Source organism: Orussus abietinus, unplaced genomic scaffold (genome assembly GCF_000612105.2).
Source record: "Orussus abietinus isolate OABI.00-Male unplaced genomic scaffold, Oabi_2.0 scaffold173, whole genome shotgun sequence".
Lineage (NCBI taxonomy): Eukaryota > Metazoa > Arthropoda > Insecta > Hymenoptera > Orussidae > Orussus > Orussus abietinus.
In genome coordinates this window covers 1-27,032 of record NW_019394381.1, presented here as the reverse complement: position 1 = coordinate 27,032, position 27,032 = coordinate 1, and the positions used below count along the sequence as shown (strand labels likewise).

Genomic DNA, 27,032 nt, shown 5'->3' with positions numbered 1-27,032 from the left:
TATAAAATTAGATCCTATCCAAAATTCATGAAAACCAATCTCAATCACAGATAAATATTAATTTGATACATGAAATAGGCAGATTGTACTTAATTCCTGGTTTTAAAAACACATCACATCCCTTTTATTTGTTTGCAGTGTTCGCACACATGGCTTTTAAAATTTATTCATTCTTTTCTCTTGTAAGCATCCACCCTATTAACTGTTAACGGACGAATTACATCTTGAGCAAATACAACAGTTAACATATGAAAATAACGACGCAGAAACATATATAAATGAAAGTCGCACTTACATCTACAGTCTGTTAAAACTTAAAGCATAAAATAGTAATTGACAAGCTCTCTAAAATATTATAAGATCAACAAAAACAAAACAGTAGTCTCTTTGATTTTTAGACATGATTATATCCGTCATTCAACCTCATTAAGTAGTTTGCAGTCCGGTGCTGAACTATAAAAAAATAGGTAATGTTAATAATAAAATACTGTTCTGTGCCCATAAAAACATTCAGTACGACTGATGCGCTTAAAAAGCTCTTACAGCTCAGTCGTTCTAAAAGTAGTTTTGGTAAGACTTTTAAACACATGCATGAAATACTCGGGGTGGCACACTTAGATTTTTGGCATGAGAAAAGTGTTTCCATGTAGGGATTCAACTCGTTTAATTGTTTCAATGATATTGTTAATCTCTACAAAAGGCAGAGGGACATTTTCGAACAAGAATTCGATCATCTTGAACATGTTTTTTAACATGTTCGGTTCAGTCTCAATGTCCCCTTCCGTTGCCAATTCCATGTATCGGTTAAAATTTCTGAGGGCTTTCTCGATTTTCGCTCGTTCCTGTGGAGAAGAGATCCAGTGCTGTAATTGAGAAAAAAGTATTAGTTGAAGGAATATCAATGATAAAGTGAAATGCTATCTATCAAACATGAATCCAAATTATTACATTCGCTAAAACAATAGACTCCGTTAAAGATTGTGTACAAAACTGTAGTCGTTATCGGTTTAGATATTAAGGTGAAGTGAAACACTTTTTTTACATCGACAGCTGTGTCGAATTATATTGAGTATTGTACTAAACGCTATACTCCACCTGTCGTTTTCGTACAATAATTATAAAGAAATCGAAGTAAAACTCCAGAAATCCTCTGGATTCATGGTTTCTGAGGTCCTAATTGATTGCAGAAGAACCCTTGCGCTATCTGTGATTTCCGTGTCAACGAAATTTTCACTCCGAGACCTCGTATTACCATCGTCTTAGCCTAGAAGCGCATAAGACACTTTTTTTGCTTTTATTCCATTTAAATGCGAGTTTCTCGATTACCAGAGTGTTCTAAATTGCCGTACAATTGTCCTAACCCTTTTGTTTCTCATAGGTGCTCACGAGTCATGTGTCAAAATTTTAGACGGTTCTATTTAATAACCTTAAAAAAAGAGTGTCTTATGCAAGTCGACTAATTTGAGGAGGGTTTCACTTCACCTTAAGATCAAATTTCTTTTGTATCAGACGTATTACTTACCGAGTACGATGGCAAGTGAAAGTACGTAGGCCAATCCTCTTCACACGGTAGACAATTACAGTCGAAGAAAAACTGTTCCTTGAGTTTCTTCCGTCTAGAAGCCTTTTCCATAACAGCATAGAGAAGTCCATAGTTATCGAACAACTGAAATATTAAAGTAAATTATGAGGACGAATAATTATATCAACGTGATATGAAAGACGTTGAGAAATTTAATCGAAGTCGATATAATGAAATTCCTCTACACCCTTTTTAATGGTAACGCCATTCGGAAACAAATTTGACGAACTTTGTTCTGAAAAAGTATCGATAGACCTTTTACTATAATTATTACTATGGAATGGACTTATATGGCATTACTGTTCGGCTATGTAGAAGTAAGAATCATTCTTAATAGTTACCTGTTCACCTTTCTCAATCGGGTATAGAGCATAAAGAACCATATGCTCCTTTAAGGACTGCCTAGTGATATTGTGATCGCAGCTATGATTAATAAGACTGAAAAATGGCATGAGCGCCGCACCGCGCTCAACATTATCAAAATCTCGTTCCTCTACGAACTAATAACAGAAATAATAAAGTGGATACAGAGACATATGATTATATAACGTATAAAGTTAAACGTAGAAGTCTCCATACCATATGAACATTGCTAGGAATCATTTGCTGGTGGCGCAATATCATTCCACCAACAAAGGTAAGATCTGAATTTTTCGCAAGGGATGGAAGATTTGCTTTCAGCTTCGTTCCAAACATTTCAGTCTCCGTTGCCAAAAAATAGAGAATATACGTTGTATTTAATGCCCTCCCAAAGAGATCCGGCACAGACCTCTTGTCGGCGTTAGTCGTTAAACTGTATACGCTACGATAGTCTTCGCTGTGAAACTTTCCATCATCCGCGTAGCCTCTTGTTCGAGGATCTGTATAAAAAAAGAACAAGACCGTCACTTAAAGCTGTAGATTTAGACTTTTCAGAAATAATTGACATGCAAAAGATATCATCGTATGTTCTATTTGTACCTTTCCAATTATCAACGATCTGAAATTCTTTCCGTAGTGCCTCGAAACTTTCCATTCTCCTTACGGTAACAACAGCAAGCCTCATACTCAGCAAGCCAAGTATGTTCATCTCTAGATTCAGCAAAAGACCAACTACAGGACACTCGATATCATGGAACTCTTTCCAAGCTTCTTCCTTGCATTTCTCGGAACAAAACATCGCATATACGCAATGGTCACATGGTATGCTGTCCCAAGCAACATCTAAACATTTGGCACAATGTGTGTACATATGTTCCGGTGCCAAAATCAAAGCATAAGGTTTTTCAACGACTAGCGTTTCCCCAGGTTTTATGTCTCGGGTGGCGACGAGATGTCTCCCAAAAATATCGTCATACTTAACTGCTACGGCATCGGATGCAAAAGGAACTTCAGGATTACAAGAAGGAATCTTTGGTACATGGTGTTCTTTTTCTTTTACCTGCCCACGTACTTTATTGAGCCTCTTCATCTGGACTGTACTTTTAGGAACAGTCTTTATATTCTCCGTTACAGACATTTTCTTTATCAATTGATGAGCTTCCTCAAACGTCTTCTCATACTCTGGCTTCCCAAGGGCCTTGAGACACGTTCCCTTGCGTAACAACAGCTTTGGCTTTAAATCGTCAGGGTAATCGAGACTCAAAGCTCTATCGATGTCTTCCAAACATTCCTTATATTTCTTAAATCGAAATAGAACCGCAGATCTGTTCGCGTAGGCCAGAGCGAGCTCCTTCGACCGAGGAGGAGCACGAGCTATGCTTTCGGAATACATTTTCCATGCGGTAACGTACCGTGAACTGCTGGCAGGATCTGCGGTAAATAATTCATTTCCTTTTACTCTAATATTTACAGATGTGGCCGCATTTTTTTTTTCACATGTCGACTCTGGCTTAATTCCGAATTCTTCAAGGAGATTAAATGTAAATATAACTCGTTGTTCATCGGTACTCAACATCTTGAATTTGGCATTAAACTCTGGGTGTCGATTAACTTCATACAGTTTTCGGTTAAGAATATTCAATACATTCTCCATCTTGCTTTAAAAAACTTCTTAAATACTATATGGTTTCTTTGAAATACTATGTTCCTTTATTTTTTTTTTATGCTGAATTTGTACTAGCTCCGTAGTGCCACCTCAGTCTCCATAGATCTCCGGTCTTGTATCTTATCTTGTATTGTAGTGTATTGTAGTAGAATAGCCAGGAATAGCACTAGCCTTACTTACGACGTTTATTACGTATTTTTGACGAGAGCGCTCGCTTCTCGCACTATCATCTCACGTGGGTTTATTAGCAGAATTACGTATTCACTATAGGAAAGAACGAGATCACTAGCACTTCCGGTCTAGTAATACAAATAAAGGTACACACGTATTTTTGACGAGAGCGCTCACTTCTTGCACTATCACCTCACGTGGGTTTATTAGCCGAATTACGTATTCACTATATGAAAAAACGAGATCACTAGCACTTTCAGTCTGGTAACAAATAAAGGTACATACCTTATAAATCGAAAATCGTGAGAGGTGTGGTTTATATGCTGGAAAGGCCGGAAGATGGAAAGCCGTTAAAAGTAAAAAGGTCTCGAGTCTATCTATATCTTTTAAATATGTATTGCATTCACATTTAACAATATAATTTTTTTATCATGTCTGGTAAGCATGAATTATTTAAGTTTTCAGTATATCAAGGTTAAGTCGTACATTCTTAAAAATCATTAAATCTTAATATCGGCAGAAAATATAGTAAATTAATGAAACATCGTTATTGTGTGCATTTGAAAAGAAATATCTTTAAATACTATACTGAAGGGAAATGTATACTTTATAATAAACATTTCTTTAATAAAATATATATTCACACGCAATACTTAATTGTTACAGTTTAACGTGTACAGCATTGTTTATTATTTAAAAATGATCTGTTCATTATTGCAAATGAGATATCCGTAATAATACAAACATTATTAACGAGTTCAAAGTATATTTTCTTTATATTAAATGGTTAAAATAATTATTGTAACGAAATAGGATTTAATTAACCTAAGGTACTGACAGATATATCTGCAAGACTGACATAATTCTAGTAAATACACAGGCAAATTTTTTACAATTCACATAACCAGAATATAAAGAAAAAACACATTTTCAAATAAGTGTAATGCGGCGAGGAATTTTGGTTACTGCCACAGCAGACTGAAAAATAAAACAAATTCAAGATTAGATATATTAATGGATGATTTGTCATTTTTATTTCACTCCGTGTCCTGATACCAAAACAAATTTGAATTTATAACATATACAAATGCCAAATAGAAAACAAAACTATTATTAATTTAATCATATCCCGTAACATTGTATGATCGTCACAGATCATACAACAACGGAACCACAAGAAACTTTCCACGTGATAGTCTTTGGGCATCTAAATTGAATCTGTTCACATGCATTATATCAATATATTTAAACGTGTGCCGTTCTAAAAATAATTTCTAATAAACTTACTGCATTAGCGTAAGTGGTGGCATTCCAGGTTCCGCGCCTTTTTTAAATCCTAGAACAAAAACATACAAATTAATTGATTAAATAAATATGAACTTAAAGTACAGATAATGACTTAAAAACATACGAAATACCCATTAACTTTCGTCGGAAAAAAATTGTAGATTCATAAATATTATAAACGACTTCCCGCAAAACCTAGATATGTCGTTAATGCTTAAATGATTTTGGAGTGAAACGTAATATGCGATTCTAACCTAAATACAGGACTGCGGGAATAAATCCCCAGTGGAACACGACTTTGGAAATATCGAGAATGACTGCAATTTTCTGCTTCGTCTGCGGACTGAGTGCCATTATTCCAAATTGTTTCGCCGTGTCTCTTTGGCTAACTTATCCTTTGATTTAATAAGATTGATTCACGTTCAACGTGCCTATAGCCAAAGAATTCAGAAGTCTCCATAGAAGCCCAGAAAGATACGGCGTTCGATGCTCGATGAATAGTACGTTAGCCAACGGATGGCGGCGCTGTAATCGTCTCTTAATCTGAATGGTCTCGCATTTTCACCACCAAAAACGTTTCGTAATACTGTGAGCTACTCATTTTTCACATTTTCGCTTAATTTGCTTTACTTAATAGACCCCCAGAGTTGGGAGATTGCTCACGTGCAGGGTCGCACGATCGGCCTGTGCTGCCCCCTGGTGGTTTGTTGTGGGCGTATAATGTACTTGTCACCTGTTACCCCTCAGTGGCGGCGCAACTCATCTCTATTGTTTCACTTCATGTTGAATGTCGATTTTACTAGAGTATAGGATTGTGAAGACGGAAGCCTTTTGGAAGGGTTGATTTATCATCGATTATACCGTTTCCTGATAAAAATGGGAAGTAACGTGACGAAAGTGGAAGCAAATCAAGAACCGGAGAAAAAACTAAAGCCGTGCTGCGCTTGTCCTGAAACTCGAAAAGCTCGCGACACTTGGTACGTAAATTCCTAGGTTAGGTTGAACTTGACTCGTAATTGCATGCTTCAAGGACGACTTGTGTAATCGGAAATTAACATTTCACGATGACTCGAAGAAGTTCCTGGAGTTAGAATTTCTGAAAATCTAGTATTTCTTTTTATATGTTACATACACGGTTATAATCTCCCTTATTCAGTTAGAACTTATTTTAAAGACTGAAGGTATCCAATTTATTAACTAATCCGTAATGTGAAGTCGATGGGAATCAATTTTTGTTGGTCTTGTGTTAGAAATGTCTTATTTTACGTTCATGGTAATGCTTGAATTTTTATTATTAACCTTTAGCGCTCCGTTGGCTCCACCATGGAGACATCTGTCATAACGTTCCGAAACTTGCAAAGCGCTAAGGGTTAAATAAAATCTGAATGTGCCATGGGATGGTTGGAACAATTTAAAATTTTTAATCTTGCAGCATCGTCGAGAACGGCGAGGAAAATTGCAGGGATCTGATTGAGGCACACAAGACATGCATGCGGGACATGGGATTTAATATATAGTTATTTGGGAAGTACCAAAGATGATCTCCGTCACTCATAATTTTCTATGTAAAGTATTACCAGCATTTGTTAAGTCATATAGTATGTATAAACTGATTGTATAAATACATTCTTAGAACGTTTCAAAGCAATCTTTACTGTCCTGTGTTGGTAACAAGGAATGAGTGATATAAAAAATTAAGGTATACTAACAAAGCATATATTTTGATTTGATATAATTGGATCGTTAAATGATTTATGTCACGCAGAAGATTTGAGAGTCAGGCCCAGAATCTCGAAGCGGTATGGTATTTCTTTCCATGATCTGTAATGATATCAAATATCGTCAAATAATGTAATAAGGTCGACGATGCTGCGTGTTACACATTATAGTGATATTTCAAGGTGAATTTATGAGTGGAATATTAAGATAAAACATAGGAAGCCTCGAATGCAATGTATATATAAGAAAATAAAACATTACATGATCTTGCAATTCAGGAAATCTAAAGTAAGCTTATATAAATATCGATGCAAACGAAAGATATTACAATAGTATAATATGTGTAATGTTAAAGTCAGCTAAATGAAGAGCATGCCCCAATATTTATGTTTCTCCAATTATTCCGTTTGGATCATGAATTAATAATCTTTCCCTTAAAATGCGGAGAGATTTTCCATGAAATTAAACAATTTCATTTAAAGTATTCATTCAAAGTCGAAATAAAGCCTGTGGATATTATTAGGACATACTCCTTGAAAGTTATCGTGAATGTAACACATTAAATCTAAAACAACCGAGTATAATTCTAATATCACCGTAGACTTACAAGCTAAAGATGCAATGGTCTTAAATCGCTGAGCTTATTGATTAAATATATTTATAATAAGTATGAAACTTGTACTTCATGTATGTGACGGTGTCGGATGAGTTGTAACTTGACTTCATAGAGTTTCTGTGCAACAGCTCGCTTATAATAAATAATGTGTTTCCGTATAAGATATTTAAGAATATTGGCAGTCTCGTCGTTTGGGTGGCATTTCCTTGTAACATAAATATCCAATTAACGGTCTACCACTCGAACGATCGGAGACTCATGGTACAGCATTAAATACAAGTAACATGGCAATTCTTTATATTTCCAGTGAGGCCGAGGCTGAAATTAAAACACGACATTAAGTAAAAAGTAGCAACGTCGAAGTGCATTAAAAAGTATCCAGAGGTTTCTTAATTTAGGATTATGGATTAATTTGACAGCGGCATCGCAGCTATAGGTGTCTCTCCGGTGTCTCACCTATTAATTAGTTTATTTATTTATCTATTAGATTGAACACCGCTTCGAAATATAATGAAAATAACAGAGTGTATTGTTATATCATTGGATGACTAGAATTAATTCGATGTCAGCATCGCAGCTGCCAACTTTTCTCCAGTCAACGCACCGAAAACTTACCACAAATTTAGGGATGGCTTGCGATTGGTCGGCGCTCGATAACTGTAGAGCGGTCTAAAGAAATGTTGTTCCTCATTGTTGTCGGATTCTGCTCGTTCGTGGATTAAGGAGAGCCGAAGATACACGTGAGTTAACCAATCATCGTAGCTTCTCAATACTTTTCTCACAATTATTACAAGTAACTCCTGAAACTTCGAAACCCATATATCTGGATCAGAGGGATCGTTTATTAATTGAGAACAATTGCATTTATCTGATCCACACTCGAAAGGAAATATTTATTGTCGTCTACATTCTGAAAGGAACAAGGTGAGACATTACGACCAATAGTGGAAAGTACTCGAATCGATGTAAAATTCGCACAGATTTATTTTCCACGTTAAGAGCTGAGAGACCTTTCATCCAGATATGTACGTGACTAAGTTCCCTTTAACAGTTCCTTGTACTAGCCTGAAAAAAATATTGAGCAATCGAAATGACTACGAAGAATTTATAAGTTGCCTTCGGAGGCTCGCAATCTGTGAGAGCGAAGGACTTCCTAAGGATCCACAGCCATCGAGAGGCCTCAGGATTAATTCGTTAGATTCATCGCTATCTAATCTCTTTCATTCGTTCATTAACTAATAATAGAAATACTTTAGCAAGAACGAGACGCGATCACTCGATCTCTGGAGGGGGCAAGAATGTGAGAATATTTAGCTAGTTATTCGTGGGGTGGCGCGAATCTCCTTGCTCTGACTATTGACTTTTCGCTCTTGATGGTCACGAGACTTCGATGACGTTTATTGATGACAGCTCGAGGTGGAGGTGCCGTATCCTCTTCCAGTTCGCGGTCCTCCTTAAGTCTCACCTGTCCAAGGGAACTCGGAGGGAGCACAGAACTTTACTTTGCTGAAACAGATTTATAGGTAATGATTAATCTCGCTTTAATGATGTATAAAACAATTAATAATCTGTGCAGTGACTTATGTAGAAAACTCTAATCGAACATTTATTTTCAAATAGAGCAAACCAAAACATTTACTCGTTATTGATGAGTGGTTCGATAGAAAAAAAAATTGTAACATAATGTTCAATCTCATATTACCAGATTTGGTGACTTTAAGGTGAAGTGAAACCCCCCTAAAATCAGTCGATTCGAATTAGACACTTTATTTTTTAAGGGTATTAGATAGAACCGTCGATATAAATACGAACGTTGGCAAGGTAGGTGTTTAGAAGAATCTCTTTTACCGACGTCGAACAAATTTCTCAACGTGTCTCAGTTCACCTTAAGGCACTCTAAACAGGGTCTTATGAAAAGTCAATAGTCGGTGGAACTTCGTTGCTACGATTTCTCTACGAACTACAAATCACGATCAATAACACTATCTCCACTTATAAATGTATGTTATAAGAAACTGTCGAATTTATGATCGATGCCCTCCTGTAATGTTGCTCGTCTGATTGGTCAAATGAGGATTTTTGCAGCAACTAAATCCAAACCACTTTGCACGTTTCATAACGCCTACCCTGAACAATATGGGTACCAAATATTTCATAATTTCATATCAAATGAGCCTTGCATTTAGTTACACTTATTAAAGTCATTCTTCACATGTCTGCGGTTTGATTAATGAATATTACCTGATATTGGGACTCGGTGTCCATGATTCCTACAACCGCTACGACCTGGTACTGTTTAGCTTTCATTGCAGCCATGGACTTGCGCATCAGTCGCATTGCACTCAGACTAGTGCTAGTATTATTAAATTGCATCATTTGCGATCGACTGTGGCTGGGATCCAGTACCAGCATCATTATAGACCCATCTCTGAATTGTTCTACTCCTACGATTGTTCTGCTGTGACCTGAAATTGCAGAATAAAATTAAGAATTGAATTAAACCTAAAGTGGTCGATCGGAGTAACGGGTCAAAGGCTCGACACTTTTGGGAATTTCTTTACAAGCAGACAACATGCTATCACAATTTCCTGTCATTATACATAAATTATTCCAAATTGTGTGGATCCTCCTACGTGTACTAGACGGAAAATTGGTTGCATTGCTAAATTTACTGTAACGTTACGGATTACTGCATACACGTCGAGCACAGTTAACAGGTGAAAAAAGGATTCCCAAAGGTACCATCATCGTGTATCATAATCCCTATGTCAACCCGTTACCCTGGTCTACCTCCTTAACTGAAAATGAATCTTTAAGAGTGCGGCAGTTCTTCCAAATAAGTCTGATCCACTTCTATCCACCTTGGTGCTGAAGATATAGTGGAGGCTTGAAGTCCTCCGTCTGTTGAAAGTACCGCAAGACGTAATTGAACATCTCAGGGTGTTTGCCATCAGAACTGGTTGGTCTGTGAAAGTCTATGAGCTGACACCTGCAATAAGGAACATCCCCTGGAATTATCGAAGGAGGACCGAATAGTTTTTGATCTCTCACCTTATCCTGAGACTGGACAATAATGTGACTACTTCTGAACCGCCTATCCATTTTCTAGTGTTGACCAGTTTCCCTTCGAGCTGTTCGGCACCCTGGACGTCGAAGCCTTGAGACCAGGCCCATTCGATCATCTTCTGCAACCTCGATATGGAGGGTATTGAGCTACGGAGAGGATTCTCCGTGCTGCTACTGCTTCCTGCCACAGAGCTCCAGGCTCTGTACACTAATTCGTTGTAACCGGTGTGTTGCAACAGCGAAGAAATCAGCATCTGAAGATTACGGTATCCACAGCCCCAGCCTTTATCTCCGTACGTCGATCCATAGTGATCCACCGTTGAACATGTCCACGTGTTCACGACGTTCGTATTCGCTTGGCTAGCTGCTCGTATCCTGGGGATCAACCCTTTGAGAGAAAAGGAATTAGTACCGAGCCAAGATTGCCATTAGACATTCATTTGTATTGCAGAAAATCCCGAGCTCAATTAATTAAATTAGTAATATTTATGTACCACGGACGTATGGTAAAGATGTCATGAGTAGAGGATATACATGAAGAGGTATTAGAAAATGTCGGAGAAAGAAACACGACATGTCCTTTTTAACATTCCGTGTTTTAAACTAGAATAACTTAGTAATAATCAGTAATAACACTCGTGCTCGGTTCCACCAACCTCGGTCAAAAGGCTAATCCTAGGTTAGGAGTTGCACGTTCTACATTTCAACGGCGGGTTAACTTCCATTAACCGCCGTTTAGATTAACCAGCGAAATTAGATTGTTTAGCTTCGGTTAATCGAACCTCAAGCAAAAAAACTGCACAAACGTGGGAAAAATATGGACTACATCGAGGATGCATCAACATCTTCTAATGACGAAACGGAAGAAGACGTTTTTTTATCCCATTTACAATATCTTAGTGATCCAAGTACGCTTGAAAATATTTCATATTAATTCTTAACCAAGGAACTTAACTTCTTGAGGCTGGCGTCTGTCAAATGACTTCGTGTCTCGATAAGGGAGCATTTATCTTGCTTTTTAGGCTATCGGAGTATCAACCAATCACGCTCTAAATAAATGTGGTGGAACATTTAGGTTTTTAACCCACGATTACCTTTGATGTTGACTTTAACCTACGGTTAGGTGATCAATGATTTAACCGAGGTTGGTGGAAGTGGGCATCAGACCGTTCATTGGAATATTTACCTCTGGTACAAGAACTCCCGTCATCGATGCCACTGCTTTCAGCTACCCTTAGTTCGATCTGCTTTTCGTAGTAGTCTGCGACAGACATCTCTCCTGCATACACGGCTCGTTGCATATTGGTGACGCTCTGCTCCTTAAAATTACCCTGATTGTCCATGCCGTATTGCGCTCTGAGCATTTCGAACTCCCTCTGCTCTCTGCGTCTCCTTACTTCCTTCTCTCTGCGTTCCATGTCTCTTGCTAGCATCCTGTCCGACGAAAGATCGGGTGTTACCGGCGAGGGCGTGCTCTTTTTACTGAAGTGCTCGTCAATGTGCGCGGTCAGCTCGTCGTTGTTCCTGAAGGAGCTGCTCAAGCAAACCGGACAAGCTGGAGTGTCCCCGCCTACTGTCGCTAATTCAGACTGCGACGCTGCGCCATTAGCTGGACTGTTTAAAGTATTTTAGAATGCATCTCAGTTGTCCGTATAAAATGTATTAAGGTGACATGAAAGGGTTCTATATATCAGAACGTCAAAATATTGATATAACTTCTCTCCAAACTGGGTGCGCCGAATCGTTTGAAACCTTAACACGTGATTATGGAGGCCCTAAGGAAGATCTTGATGCTCGTGAAATTACATTTTTTATTTAGTCTAGGCTAGAACGAGGATTAAGTTTTTTTTTATGAAAAATGAAATTGCACGAGCATCGCGTTCTTCCTTAGGGCCTCCATAATCACGTGTTAAAGTTTGAAATTGTTCGGTGCACCCAGTTTGGAGAAAAGCTTCATGAACGAGAACTCTTCGACGTCACTTTCACTTCACCTTAAAGATATTCTGGTCTTACCTGAGGATATCTTTGTGCTCGATATTTACGTGCAGCTCGAGGTCCGACGAGTTTGGGAAGGACGTCACACAGAGAGGACAATTATATACACCTTCCCTAGATGGTGGAGACTCTGGTGGAAACGAAGGCGACGTCAGATCAAAATGCTGCCGGTTAATGTGTTCCTCCAGTCGCAGTGGACTGTCCGAACTGTATGGGCACATCGGACACTCCTGTACTGGGAGTTTTGGCGACGCATGAGAGCGTAACTGGAGGTTCAAACTGGACCGAAGGGGAGAACCATGACCCGCTGCACCTTCGACCACTGTGAAATGAATTTAATTATTTTTATGCACAATGCCAGGCTAAATTAGAAAGTACAAAAAAAAAAAAAGTTAACGTTTCCTTTACAATAAACTATAACTTCATTGTGGGTTTTCCGTACCATTATTGACATTGCTATTGTTGTTGTTATTATTATTCAGATTCACATTAGAACTGGCTGAGCGAGGCTCTGGCTTATGTGGCGCAAGAGAGCGCATATCTGAAGAACTGCCCCATCCATTCCGGAGGTGAGGAGGGTGTAACGACATTAGAGAGGAAGGACCGCGATCTTCATGATCCTGATCTCCATCCATTGAGGGATCCTCATCGATGAATGCCATTGTATCACTGTCTGGGGTACTGTGAATTAAATTATTAATTATTAGTCACAATAATGGAAAATCAATTCATATCTTAACGATGAACTATAAATCCATTTACTACTTTGTTTACTCCATAACCCATTGATGCGAGATTAATATTGCTAATTATTTTCTAGTAGAAGTTAGAAATGTGCATTATCCAAGTTATTTTGCCTCGTAACTTCTACCTCTCTATTAGCCTTCTCTGAAATTAGATTATATCTACGACTCACAGTAGGCGAGCATAAAATGAAGTTAAATTATAAAGCCATTTAAGCGCTAAGTGACTCCTAATTTCATCTACAGTAATACTTGCTTTCCTGTACTTTAAAGAGATTCATGTTTACAGGATTTATTTATTCCATTGAATAGTTCCTACTGGGAGTTAAAAACATGCACTATTCATTATTTTCCCTTAATTTTTACTCAGTATACTTTTCCGAAGTCAGATTTCATATGCGGTTCTCCGATAGTACATACAAAACGAAGTTTCACCGTCGCATACATACTAACGCATGATCTACATTTTAATTTACTATTTCCTTTTCTACACTTTATAACCTATTGTTACAAAACTAATTATTTTTGTTAATCAGGTGGTACCATGAATAATAACATGCATTAACTAACAATTATTTTTCTGATATGTACCTATCGTCGTCTCGTGAGAAATTAGGTTAAACGCATATCTCACAAGAAGTAAACATAAACTAAAGTTATGTTCCGATACCATTTATACGTTAATTGACTTATATATTCCTTTATTACGTACATTTGTAACCCTCAGAACTTATTACAAGGTTAATTCATTTTGTTCGTGAATTCCATAAGGCAAAAGCATGCATTAACAATTCTCCTCTCCGATATCTACTCGGTAGCTTGTTTCGAGAAATTAGGTTACACTTATGGCTCGCACTAAGCGAATATAAAATGAACTTTTATTATACTACCGTTTACGCACTACAGATTTCGCGTTAGATATCGTCTTAGTACGGTTGAAAATAGTAAATAAATGCCACCGTTTCCTTTTCGTCATCCCGGCGTAGATTTTCCACTATACCAGATCTTAAAGCAAGATCTGACATAAACAATTCAACCGTCCAACTTAGAAGATAAATAAATCCGCCTAGGATGTGTGGAAATAAAACTGAAACCCTGAAAAATGTCGTATCACAATGTGGCGGGAAAACTCAATCAATTTCACAATGTCACCTAACATGCTACCGAACATTTTGAATATTGTTTCCCACGCTGTCAGATGTGCCGAGGAATATTAATGTACAGAGAAAAGGAATGAATAGATAATCGTGAAATCGGGAGTCGGTAGAATGATTCGGCTTCCCGTCGTGAGATGTCGCCACCTTTCTAATCGGATAAAGGAACCGATCTCATTTCCATGGGAGCGCTTAATCTTTCATCTAACTGTTTGGACTAAAAACAATGAATCGATCTCGATTAATAATGCATTCCACGCATGTCCGATTGTGCTTCAAATGGCCTAGTTTACAAACCGGGCGTCGTGCCAAGAATGTCAAGCAAAACCTTTGCCAAATCTACCGCGTTAACATTTTTTTTCCCCCGGCAGGGCAATAATATGTGCACCTCTTAAATACTTACGAAAAAAGAAAAAAACAATAAAGAGAGAGAGAGAGAAGTTTGCGTATTTAATCCTTTCATTACTACTAGGAGCGAAGAAAAGTGGAACATAAGATAAAGTGCCGTAATTGTTTTCCTTGATTTAACACGAAGTCTCGGAAACTAAGTATAATAATTGTGGAACCGTTTTATTTAACTCTTTAATTAGCACTAAAGCGCGTGAAAGTGGAACTCAATATTAAGTTCTGCCATTTGCCGCCAGATGGGGGAAGTTCTCACGCAGATGTTCACCACCGAAGTCTCGCCCCCTGATAAGGGAACTAATTGACCGAATGAACAATTATCGAGAGCCTCCCTTGGAGGGAACGGATGCAGATACATTCAAGGGCACGCTTAGAAGAAAAATAAGGATAACGAGGTTATACTTTACCAAGGTGTAAGGTAATCCAGGTGGGCGCTGTTAACGTGAAGCATCATCTCGGCGGCTGAGATTTCTCCAAGGTCACAAAAGGGACAATGGGCCGCCCCTTGAAGGTGGCAGAGCACCATGTGCGATCTCATCTCCTCGTCGTTGAATCCCTCCGATCCGCAGATCTCGCACGTGTAGCTCATTTCGAGTGGTTTGCTGGCGGCCATCTTGAATCGACGATCGACGAACCGATTCTCTCAGTAAAAGCGGTCCATAGCGGTTCCTCGAGGTTTGCTATTAGCTTTCACTCTTAAAAACTGTAATTATCAGTATCTGTTTAAACTAGGTCGTGCTTTAAGCGGATAGACCATGACATACATCCGCTGGAACGAGAAATTAACGAGGAAGAATATCCGAATGGATATCCCGAGTATCGAGAAGATAGGACTGTATCAGGTCTCGAAACAAAACACTAAATCTCGGGAATTCGGTACATTATAATCCTTCTTTTAGGCATTTCACGCACTTTGCTCGCAGTTCTGGCAGATGCACTTCGCGGGAAAAGGTGTTCAGGAGATATGGTGAGTCTCGGTAAAGCTAACACCTTTTGATTTATCTTCTTCTTCAGATTAAGATGCAGAAGGGGAAACGAAGAATCTTCCCGAAGTCTGCTCCTGATCTTTATTTATTGTACGCGTTGTCTGTTGCACGTAATTTCTTGCACCAGTCGACGATTTAAAATGTTACAGAGAAGAGTCTCGGAATAAAATACGATATTTCATTCTCATTATCGCAGTCTTCTTAATTTCCTTTAATTAGTTGCGGTTTTAGGTATCATCTGATACACGTAGCCCCAGGTTTTGGCAGATCAATTTTATTCCTCAGAAGACTGGGGTTTGAAGTAACGCACGGTGAGTCTTTTGAGTCTACCCGACACTTTTTACTCATACTTTTCGGTATTACGTGAGTTGTAGAGTCAAGAGTTGCAGCAGGGATTAATAATTGCCAGAAGAGAAGTCGTCGAAGCGGAATAGGTGAGTCCCCAGAGTTCAATCCTCTATAAAGCGATCTAATCTTAGATGTGACCTGGTGCATTTAGGATGCAGCTCTCGTAGATATCCCCGACACAGCAAGGATGATAAAACCCGCGTAGAAAAGGGTATCGGAGCATAAGTTGGTAAGCCTCCGAAGTTCTCCACTTTTCTATAATGCCATCTAATTTTAGACGTCACCCGGGGTAGTCTCTTTATGGCTGATGGAAGTTCACACAAGCATCGGGTTCCGTTCAGAGGCCGTTTCAATAGAAGAAGGCCAGCGTTTTCCCGGCAAAGAAATCTCTTTCCAAGAAGAAAAATCCTCTGATCAACTTCAGCAGAGGTCCAGACGGAGATTTCCCCTCTCCGTCAACTATCTGGTGTACTTGGTCCGTGATACAAACGGACTCTCCACCCAGTTATCAACAAATAACCGGGCAGAGGTCGTCAACACGGAAGACGAGTACCCAGATTCTCCAGCCTCGTGGGATTTCCTTTACATTTTGTTCCAACACCCGCAGTTTCCGCAGCAGCGACCAACAAGCGACAGAAGAGAAGCGGACGAGTTAGAAGATCGTCTTCGGCGTTTCCCAAAACCACCAAATTTTTCTGATGACCAAACTGATGCCTGGCGGTGCCGGTTTGCGTTTCCCGGAGTCCAGACAAAGCAGCAAAGTCAGTCTTTCGTTAAAGAGGAGCCCCAACAGTGGATCGATAGGGTTCCAAAAGCGGAAAACGCACCGTTGGATCCCGACGGCAATTATTTAAGAACCCTCACTTTGCGCAGCAAACGACAGAAGAGAAGCGGACGGGCCAGAAGGTCGTCTTCAGCGCTGCCCAAAACCACCACAATTTTGCTGGTAACTAAACTGATGCCTGGCGGTGCCGGTTTGCGTTTCCTGTAGTCCAGACGGTGCAGCGGAGTGAGTCTCTCATTAAAGAAGAGCCCCAACGGTGGATCGATAGGGTTCCAAAAGCGGAAAACGCACCGTTGGATCCTGACGGCAAGTCGAAATGGAACAGCTCCTGGGGCGAGCGAGGGTGGAGGGCCAGGGGCTGTTTTCCAAGGGGAGGAATCGTGCCACGTTAGGGTGTCGCTCCGGGTTGACCCATTTCGATGGATAGCAACACGGATGGGACGTGCAGGGTCGTCTAGGACCCCGGGCTCGTATCACACGACTCGCACTTACCGACCACTGATCGATCACCCAGTTGGACTCCCTCTTATTTCCTCCCCTTTGGAGTTGGGCTACTCGAGCTTCCCCTGGAGCCAGGCCCTCCTGCTTCGCAGAGGCACTCTGGACTCTCCTCCATCGGGAAAGAGGAGAGACACTCGCGACCTTGTGGGGTCGGACTACCCTCCGCCTTCTCGGGGAGCCGCGAACCCACGACTACGGACGACCACGGAATACGGACAACTTCACCCCCTGTTCCATGATTCCTTGGAAACGAGTTCGATCGGGCTCGGTCGATAAAGTAGAGACCCTTCTGGAGGGGGCGTCGGGTGCAGCTGCAGCCGATACAGCCGAGTCGGTGGTTGATTACTTCCAGTACAGTGTCGAGAAATAACCATCTTCCGAAAAGCAAAAATTGAAAAATATATATATATATATATCTTTTTATATCGCCCGTACTATCACTTTGTTCCAGAGGATAACCAGCTTTTCTCATGTAAATAGACTGATAACAGAATATGCTGATTTTATACCATTTTTGTTGCATGTTTTATGAGTACACCCAGGCTGGGTGTACTCATTTTATAACACTGTTTTTATAAAAATATGTTATAAATTTAGTACATATGTTTATCCAGTTTCTTTGTGGAATTTCGTCATAACAGATTATCCCATAATTTACTTTTTGGTCTTCCACCTTTATACACTTTGATATAAATATTGGATACGAATTTTACTTCAAATAGCCGTTATGAGCCGTTATAAAAAACGTAAATGCACATATATGCATAGATTTCAAATTTCCAAGGGTGATTTCGAATTTCTCAGCGCTTTTCGTATCATGTTAAGGTCTTCTCCGTCGTAATTAAAGGGTTAAATATTTACCTAAAACCGTTAATCGTGATCGTGACCTTTCGCAACACCAGCTACAATCCTACACTGCATTCCTAAAACATCTAAGTGTAACTTATCTCGCCCACCGGTGCCCTGGATTCCGAACTTTCCTCGGGTGCGGCGCCACGGTCGCCATTGTGTCCGTTTCTGAAAAAAAAAAGAAAAATCGCTAATGACACGTAATGCAAGGGATGCGACCTCACATAAGGCCCAAGTATTATCCAAATTACGTCTCGGGACGACCTACGCTTCGGCCGTGCCAATAATGCAGGAATCTGCATTGCCCGACCTTCGGATATCTTCACGTAGCCTCGTATGCAGCCTACGTGCAGTATGTCGCATGTGCAAGCACCCTCGAGTGTGCTGGAGGAGGAAATTGTTAATTCGGATCGCTGCCAAGTATTCATTAGGCATCGTGCAGATCCGAGCCGGCGATCGGAGAGACATGTGACACTCCTGGTGGCGCAAGAACGAACTAACGCTGTTTCCCATGAACTCCGCTGCACAATGGCCAACGGCGTTGCCGTCGTTCGGCATTGCTATGCAGTCGGCAATCGACGGAGGATACGACGTTCACGGAACTTATTCGTCTTGCCTCTCTCTTGCGCCCCCGCGTCACCGACTGCTTCTCTCTCGCTCTCTCTCCCTGACTTTGGAGAGAGCGAGCGTTTATCGTCGCGAGATGCGTGAGGCAAATACATATGGCCGCGCGTGTGTGACTAACAAATGAGCAATGGAAGTATCTCGTGACCGGACCGAGAACCTTGATAAGGCTTGATGCCTGTGACTAGAAAGATCCCCGGACTACACTTCGACTTCCTGCAATCTCACGGGGAAACGAATTTTAAGAGGATATGAAAGGTGCTAAGAAATGTAATCGACGTCGATAAAGTAAAATTGATTTATACCCTTTTTGGTGGGAACATCATTTTGAATACTCAAGTGGGAACATAAGCTGGCGCGTCCCATTACCGACATTTATATTTATGTTGAAGTCTTTTACAGTCTGCTTTGAGAATTGTACGACGTAAAGGGTTCCATATGTCATTTCGGTAAAGTAATGACGAAGAGATCGACGTAAAACTGTCGAAATCCCGGGAATTCATTATTCTAACGACTGTTTAGGACCAACGTCCCCATCTGTGATGTTTAGCTGCAACTAAATTTTTACTCTAATAACACTTGCTAGCCGCAGGACAAGCCAGCATTGTTTTGCAATGTCTTAAATATAGTAAACAATTAAACATAGAATGGGCTTATGAGGCTACAGGAATTCTAAATGAGACTCATTTCGGACTCGACTTCATCGAATAAAGTCCTGTCTTAAATGTAGCCAAAAATCAAACATAGGATAGGCTTATTTGGCTACAGGAGTCCTAAGTGAGACTTGTTTCGGACTCGACTTCATGAAATAAAGTCCTGTCTTAAATGTAGCAAAAAATTAAACATTCGATCGGCTTATGGGGTTACAGGAGTCCTAAATGGTTGATGGACCGTTTCGGGAGCCTGGAGGATTACCGTAAGTTAAACGATCCTTAACATTCTATCCTTCACCGATTTGCCCCAAAAAAAATTGAGAAACAGAGGCCGCGTTGCTCTCAAGATTCCTCTTCATCAAGGAACCTCACCAATCATCGAACAGGTGGTGGGGTCCCATGAATGGCTGATCCGGGAGCACAGGACCAGCAACCAAGCGAGGCGGCGTAATCTGAAGTCGATATAAATATTTATATAGTCACGATTATCATAACAGAGTGAAAGAACCATGTGACGGGCTTAGGTCAAGAAACTACTCCAGTCTCGTAAACGCCTCCGAGGAGTAGAAGCTATAGCTTAAGGTGAAGTGAAACCCCCTTCAAATCAGTCGATTCGAATACAACACTTTTTTTTAAGGGTATTAGACCAAACTGTCCGAAACTTTGACACATCCCTGATCATCTAAGAATTGTCCTGACACATTCAAAATTTGGATTTTTGGACAACATTTTTTAACTTCGCCCAGACCAAAATCAAAATGGCGTCGAGCTCTCGATTTCTATCAATATACAATTATCGAAGGCTCTGATATGAGAAACGAAAGGGTCAGGACAATTTTATGACAATTTAGAACACTCTGGTAATCGATAAACTCGCATTTGAACGGGATGAAGGCAAAAAAAGTGTTGTAAGCGCTTCTATGCTAAAACGATGGGAATACGAGGTCTCGGAGGGAAAATTTAATTGACCTGGAAGTCACAGATGGCGCAGGGGGTCCCTCTGCAGTCAATTAGGGCCTCAGAAAGCATGAATTCAGAGGATTTCTGGAGTTTTACTTCGATTTCTTGATATTTATTGTACGAAAACGACAGGTGGGGTATGCCATTTGGTACAATATCCAATATAATTTGACACAGCTGTCGATATAAAAACCAACGTCGGTATTTATAAAAATCATTTTTACCCATGCGTATCTCTTGCTTTTTTATCGGGAAAATAACCGATGCCTGTATTTTGTTGCTCGAGGAGTGCTCTCGTAGAGAGTCCCGTGTTGTTCCTCGTTACGTATTTGCATCCTTAAGGGAATAACGGGCATACGGCGAGCCGCAGAACTGGTCGTCCGCAACCCACGTGCGGATTCGGAGTAATTTATCGGGGGAATACATTAATAAATTATGCCGGCTTCGAAAGCCGATCACTCCGCTCGTGTCCGACAGTCGATCGCTAAGCTCTCGATCTCGCTCGGCGGCGAGATTAGGAAAACGATTATGAAAATAGATAGATTCTAGCTATTACTCGTATCTCGGGTACGGACGCGAAAGCGCGGGCCAATTTTCTAAACCAGTTAAGGTTAAGTGAAACCCCCCTCAAATCAGTCGATTCTAATAAGACACTTTATTTTAAGGTGAAGTGAAATCCTCTTCTCAAATCGGTCGCTTCGAATAAGATACTTTTTTTTAAGGTGAAGGGAAATCCTCCCCTCAAATCAGTCGATTCGACTAAGACACTTTATTTTGAGGTGAATTGAAATCCTTCCCTCAAATAAGTCGCTTTGAATAAGACACTTTATTTTAAGGTGAACTGAGACCCCCTCAAATCAGTCGCTTTTTTTAAGGTGAAGTGAAATCTTTCCCTCAAATCAGTCGCTTTGAATAAGACACTTCATTTTAAGACGAAGTGAAATCCCTCTCTCAAATCAGTCGCTTCGAATAAGACACTTTATTTTAAGGTGAAGTGAAATCCTCTCCTCAAATCAGTCGCTTTGAATAAGACACTTTATTTTGAGGTGAAGTGAGACTGCCCTCAAATCAGTCGCTTCGAATAAGACAATTTATTTTAAGGTGAAGTGAGACCCCCCCAAATCAGTCGATTCTAATAAGACATTTTTTTTTAAGGGTGTTGAATCGAACCGTGCGAAACGTTGACACATGACTCGAGAGCACCAAGTAATTATCACTTTAAAAATTTGGATTTCTTAAAGAAATTATTTTAAGGTGAAGCAATACTCTAAAGAGAACGTTTATGAACGTGGATTTATTTTCGCAATACCATTTTCGCAAAAACGTTTACGAAAGTGGATTTATTTTCGCAATACGCGGCAATACCGGTGGGCGCGAAAACGCGGTTCAATTTGCGAAACTAGTTAAACCTCCGATAACAATTTATTGACTTTTTCGCAATTGTTAAGGCTTGAGATAAATGTTTTTATTAAGCCCGCTACATATCCGGAATGTTCGGTAAATAGGCCTGAACGCCGATAAAGTGGATATTTGGGATGCCAGAGAAGTGGAGGGTTCTTATCAGAGGATGTTTGCCCCTAGGTTATCAGTCCTCCGTCATCCTGGGAATGCGAGCTGGAAGTCTGTCCAGTGATTGGTCCAAAAAATTGCTCTCTCCAGTTGGTCCAACCTTCTAAAGAATTCCTCTAACAACATTTTCAGACATTCGGTGTTCGCATTTGTCGAAGTTCCAATTTGTTGTTACGGCTGTGAATTCTTTTTTCCGCGCGCTATATACGCGACAGTTAATTTTAATGGATAATGTATAAATAAAAATGGCTTTATAAGTGGGAAGGGAGATAAAATAGTTCCACATATAGGTTTGTTAGGATTGTACTAACGATCGGCACTGCTGTTAACAATCCTCGTCCATCACGTTCATAAGGAGGATACCGAGGACACACGAGAGAGCTCGAATTCGAGGATTCATAAATAGAAACGCTTGCAGAAATAAAATGTCTGCTCGGGACTGCCTCTGCTGGAAATCCTCTAGAGGCCATAGTCGTGTCAGAAATCTGATACGAGAAGGGAAAAAAGATAAAGGACGAAAACGGACGCGAAAGAGCCGGCCAAGAGGGAGGTCTTTGCCGGCTCGGAAATGTCACAATAACGTGGCCGTAAGACTAGGGACATCGAGGTAAAATACCTTAATAAAGATACATGCTGATGGAGATTCAATATATTTATGCGGTAGCTTCATTTAGCAGGGACTTATTTTTTAAGAATACAGATTGACTCCAAGATTTCCTGGAAATGCAAGGAAGGTAAGATGGCGGATGGAAGACGAAATATTCCCTAATTCGTTATCTTCGATATATTTTTATTAATTCCTGTTTATTTATACGAAAAGTAGGAGTGCAAGACATTCAAGAGATATTCGCTATATGATTATCGATCGATAAACAGTTATCTTCGCTAAATACTCACTAATTTCTTTTCATTTTTACAAAAATTAGAAGTGCAAGAAATTCAAAAAGTACTTCCTAATTCGTTTTCTTCGATAAATAGTTATCTTCGATAAACTTTCACTAATTCCTTTTCATTTCTATGAAAAGTAGGAGTGCAAGACATTCAAGAGGTATTCTCTAATTCTTTATCTTCGATAAATTTACACTAATTCCTATTCAATTCTAAGAAAAGTAGAAGTGCAAGAAATTCATGAGATATTCACTATATGATTATCTTCGCTAAACAATTATCTTCGATAAATTCTGACAAATTCCTTTTCACCTCTACGAAAGGCAGAAGTGCAAGAAATTCAAGATGGCGGCGCAGGAAGAAGGGACGAAGCGAGGCCCGCTCGGAGATGTCACAATAACGGTCGGTCAAGAGTGACACGGAGCACGCGTCTCTCTGCACGCCCACGCCTGAGCTTTCCCCTCCTTCCTGCGTAATCTCTCCCCTCTGCCACTCTGGAAATCCTCCCTCGACTCTCGACTCCGAGGCCGCTCGAAAAGCTCAGTGAGTCGCGCGAAGTCGCGCAAGAGGAACCTCTCGGGCGCCGCCATCTTGGAGGCCGGTCGTGACGTCACCCTCGCGATCTTATCCCGACTTATCGAAGTAAACCGGTATCGACTTCGATTCCTATATACCCACGTTGACATAACCTCGTTTTATCAAAGTTCTCACAGTGCCGCCATTGTTTATTATTTCGAGTCACATGTAGACATTATCAAGAAGCGTGCTCGGAAAGGGTGACAACTTCCGGGGCGATGTCCGCGATAACGTGAAGTCCCCGTTAAATAGTGCCGATTATTTGGAGCCTTTCAGTTTCTTAAGTTGTTATCGGTGGATTTGTTCAATATTTAACATGTGGCCGAGGACTGTCATTGTCGTCCTGGGGATGGTCTTTGGGGTCGTCCTGGCGCACCCTTTCCTCGGCGTCGCCCAAGGTCAGTTTAAAATTCAACTTACTACCCAGACAGCATAAAATATTCATATTTTAGGTACAATATTGGATTATATATATATGATAATGTCTCCCAGATGTAGTCCAAATATTTAATGTTTTATATATATACACCATTTTTTTTTAGCAATGTCATTTGAAATATGGAATACTATTCTATAAATACTACAAGTATTAGAAAAGCTTTGTAATGTAACGTTGAGACACTAAAGTTAACAATTATTTTATACATTTTCACATACACCCATATTATATCGCTCTAATAGCTAACTCATTTCGGCATATGGGCGAAATTCGTCTGACCGTGCAGGCAATATTGGACCAAACGTCGGGCGCCTTTAGGCGCTCTTAGTAGCCAAAGGGTGAATCGTAATTTTTTCTCTATGAGAATACCATACGGGTCGATTTTGAGGACTAATTTTCTTTATCCGCGAAAATAGAAGAAGTTTGAGAGATTTGTTGAGCTTTCTGAACAACTTAATATATCGCTATAATACCTAACTTATTTCAGCATATGGGCGAAATTCGTCTGACCGTGCAGGCAATATTGGACCAAACGTCGGGCGCCTTTAGTCGCTCTTAGTAGCCAAAGGGTGAATCGTAATTTTTTCTCTATGAGAGTACAAAACGGGCCGACTTTGGGGATTAGTTGTCAATATCCGGGAAAATGGAAGAAATTTGAGAGATTCGTTGAACCCACAAGCGCTCGGCCGCCTGTCGCAAGATATCGGCGACAGCTTCCCACCACGTGTGCCGACTCTTTCTCTCTCTCTCGTACTCGGGTGCGTGTGCCGGGGGTTTCTTTTCTCTCATTCGGCACCGTCATTTTTCACTCTCCCTGTGCATACGTCGTCTGCGACGCCAATCGTAATGTCTCTCGACGGCTCGGGCATCCCGGGGCTCTTTTTATCGAGGGGGCCAAGTGCATCCCGTTCGCGCCGAGGACGTGCACACGTTCTCACGAGGGTTTATCTCTTTCTAGTTGGCCTCCTACGTTCATTGAACGAAACATTTAAAACCTACCCATGGGGATCCTCCACTCCATCGGGGAGATCCCCGGAGAAATGGGCTGTGTGATCCTGGAATCCAGTTTGAGGCACAAACGAAATTAACACATATCGCGACCGCTGACGTGAATTCACGTCTTTTTCAAATTCTATTCCTGGTTGCCGCTGACGTGAATTCACGTCATTTTAAATTCTATTCCTGATTGCCGCCGACGTGAATTCACGTCTTTTTAAATTCTATTCCTGATTGCCGCCGACGTGTATTCTTTTCAAATTCTATTCCTGATTGCCGCTGACGTAAATTCACGTCTTTTTCAAATTCTATTCCTGATTGCCGCCGACGTGAATTCACGTCTTTTCAAATTCTATTCCTGGTTGCCGCCGATGTGAATTCACGTTATTTTAAATTCTATTCCTGATTGCCGCCGACGTGAATTCACGTCTTTTTAAATTCTATTCCTGATTGCCGCCGACGTGAATTCTTTTCAAATTCTATTCCTGATTCCCGCTGACGTGAATTCACGTCTTTGCAAGTCATATTCCTGGTTGCCGCTGACGTGAATTCACGTCATTTTAAATTCTATTCCTGATTGCCGCCGACGTGAATTCACGTCATTTCAAATTCTATTCCTGATTGCCGCTGACGTGAATTCACGTCATTTTAAATTCTATTCCTGATTGCCGCCGACGTGAATTCACGTCATTTCAAATTCTATTCCTGATGCCGCCGACGTGAATTCTTTTCAAATTCTATTCCTGATTGCCGCTGACGTGAATTCACGTCATTTTAAATTCTATTCCTGATTGCCGCCGACGTGAATAACGTCCTGCTTAGTTGGCGCCCAAATTTTATCATTTTTATCCTTGCTTTTGTAACGATACTAGTTTGCGGCAACCAGTTTCAGAATTTCATTATTTTCGCACGGTACTCAGTATTTGAAACGGAGAAAAATTTGCCGCTCGCGAATGTGTTAACAGGCTTATCGGAATGTTTCCGTGATGCAGACATTCGTACCATATTTTTCTTCTTTTTCTTTTTACAAAATCCAGAGCTGTTAAAAAAAAAATAAATAAATTCGAAGAACGACCATTTTATCGTTTTTGAGGTTCTGAGGGGCTCTGAATTTTCCTAACGTCAGGGAACCAATTAGAGTCGAAAAATCGAAATTGTCCAGGATTGCGGAATTTCTTTTTTTCTTCTTGGTTTTTGTCGAAAGAAAGAAAATATGCCACGAAGAAAACTCAACATAATACATACGTCTACGTCACGGTAAACATTCGAAAAAGCCCTTTTCGTTTTCTTTGTGCCTCAAACGGGGATTCCAGGTTGACATAGCCGAAGAAATGAGAAAACGCAGGATGTTCGGAATTCTCTGATTATGTAACATGGCTGAGAGGACGGAGAAGTTAAAGAAAAAGGAATAAAAAAAATTGGAAAAAATTCTATACCAAATGAAGCATCCCTTCGAGTGCTCCGTTCCGCGCGGCAATGAGGAGTACACGCGTCGTCCTGAAATTTATATTACGCACGTGCGTGTGTCGGCAGAACGAGGTGTCGCTAACGGTCCTCGAGTATGCCATTGGCTCTCCCGAAGGCGCGAGCGTGCTTCGCAGCATCCGCAAAAAGGAGCTGCTAAACCCACGTGCGCATTCACCACGGTAAATAATCTTATATGCGAGGAGTGGAGGTGCGAAGTGCCGCGTCGCCGCGTCGTCGCGTCGCCCCGTTCTCACTGGACGCGTCCTCGCGTCGCCGCTACGCTGATAATAGGAAATATTATTTTATAACACTTTTGTTGGAAGTCTCATTCAGACATGGTGTACTAATTTTATAAAATGTTTTCAAATTAAATATACGACGTACATTATAAGTTTAATACATACGTGCAATAAATTTATAATATAGACGTCCTCGCGTCGCTAACATGCCGTTAAAAGAAAAATATCATAATTTTATGACACTTTTGTTGGATGTTTCATTCAGACATGGTGTACTAATTTTATAACATGTTTTCAAATGAATTGTACGACGTATATTATTTTTTAGTTTAGTACATTAGTGTAATAAATTTATAATATAGACGTCCTCGCGTCGCTACTATGATGAT

The 27,032-nt window shown here is 40.3% G+C and overlaps 4 protein-coding genes across 7 annotated transcripts; 1 reads left to right on the top strand and 3 right to left on the bottom strand.

The window, feature by feature from the left end:
* Positions 1-100: 100 nt before the first annotated feature.
* On the bottom strand, positions 101-3,823 carry LOC105698297 (SET and MYND domain-containing protein 4-like). Its single transcript, XM_012422426.1, has 5 exons — positions 2,543-3,823; positions 2,162-2,442; positions 1,924-2,082; positions 1,523-1,666; positions 101-863 (listed from the first exon to the last, which is right to left on the bottom strand). Exons 1-5 carry the CDS (start codon positions 3,594-3,596, stop codon positions 615-617), a joined length of 1,887 nt encoding a protein of 628 aa, XP_012277849.1. The 5' UTR covers positions 3,597-3,823; the 3' UTR covers positions 101-614.
* A 575-nt stretch (positions 3,824-4,398) lies between these two features.
* Positions 4,399-5,538, bottom strand: LOC105696746 (mitochondrial import receptor subunit TOM7 homolog). Its single transcript, XM_012419449.2, has 3 exons — positions 5,321-5,538; positions 5,067-5,115; positions 4,399-4,757 (listed from the first exon to the last, which is right to left on the bottom strand). The coding sequence occupies exons 1-3, from the start codon at positions 5,418-5,420 to the stop codon at positions 4,742-4,744; spliced, it is 165 nt and encodes a 54-aa protein (XP_012274872.1). The 5' UTR covers positions 5,421-5,538; the 3' UTR covers positions 4,399-4,741.
* Positions 5,539-5,820: 282 nt separating this feature from the next.
* On the top strand, positions 5,821-6,706 carry LOC105698627 (cytochrome c oxidase copper chaperone). Its single transcript, XM_012423033.2, has 2 exons — positions 5,821-6,043; positions 6,499-6,706. Exons 1-2 carry the CDS (start codon positions 5,943-5,945, stop codon positions 6,581-6,583), a joined length of 186 nt encoding a protein of 61 aa, XP_012278456.1. The 5' UTR covers positions 5,821-5,942; the 3' UTR covers positions 6,584-6,706.
* A 2,068-nt stretch (positions 6,707-8,774) lies between these two features.
* On the bottom strand, positions 8,775-15,748 carry LOC105698612 (zinc finger with UFM1-specific peptidase domain protein). Of its 4 annotated transcripts, none has more exons than XM_012422993.2 (8): positions 15,172-15,748; positions 12,905-13,143; positions 12,481-12,784; positions 11,654-12,081; positions 10,453-10,855; positions 10,263-10,390; positions 9,643-9,866; positions 8,775-8,907 (listed from the first exon to the last, which is right to left on the bottom strand). In XM_012422993.2, the coding sequence occupies exons 1-8, from the start codon at positions 15,375-15,377 to the stop codon at positions 8,863-8,865; spliced, it is 1,977 nt and encodes a 658-aa protein (XP_012278416.1). In that variant the 5' UTR covers positions 15,378-15,748; the 3' UTR covers positions 8,775-8,862. The 4 variants fall into 4 exon arrangements, with proteins under 4 accessions (XP_012278416.1, XP_012278442.1, XP_012278423.1 ...); XM_012423019.2 differs by lacking the exon at positions 15,172-15,748 and adding an exon at positions 14,358-14,386; XM_012423000.1 differs by lacking the exon at positions 15,172-15,748 and adding an exon at positions 14,096-14,314.
* Positions 15,749-27,032: the final 11,284 nt, after the last annotated feature.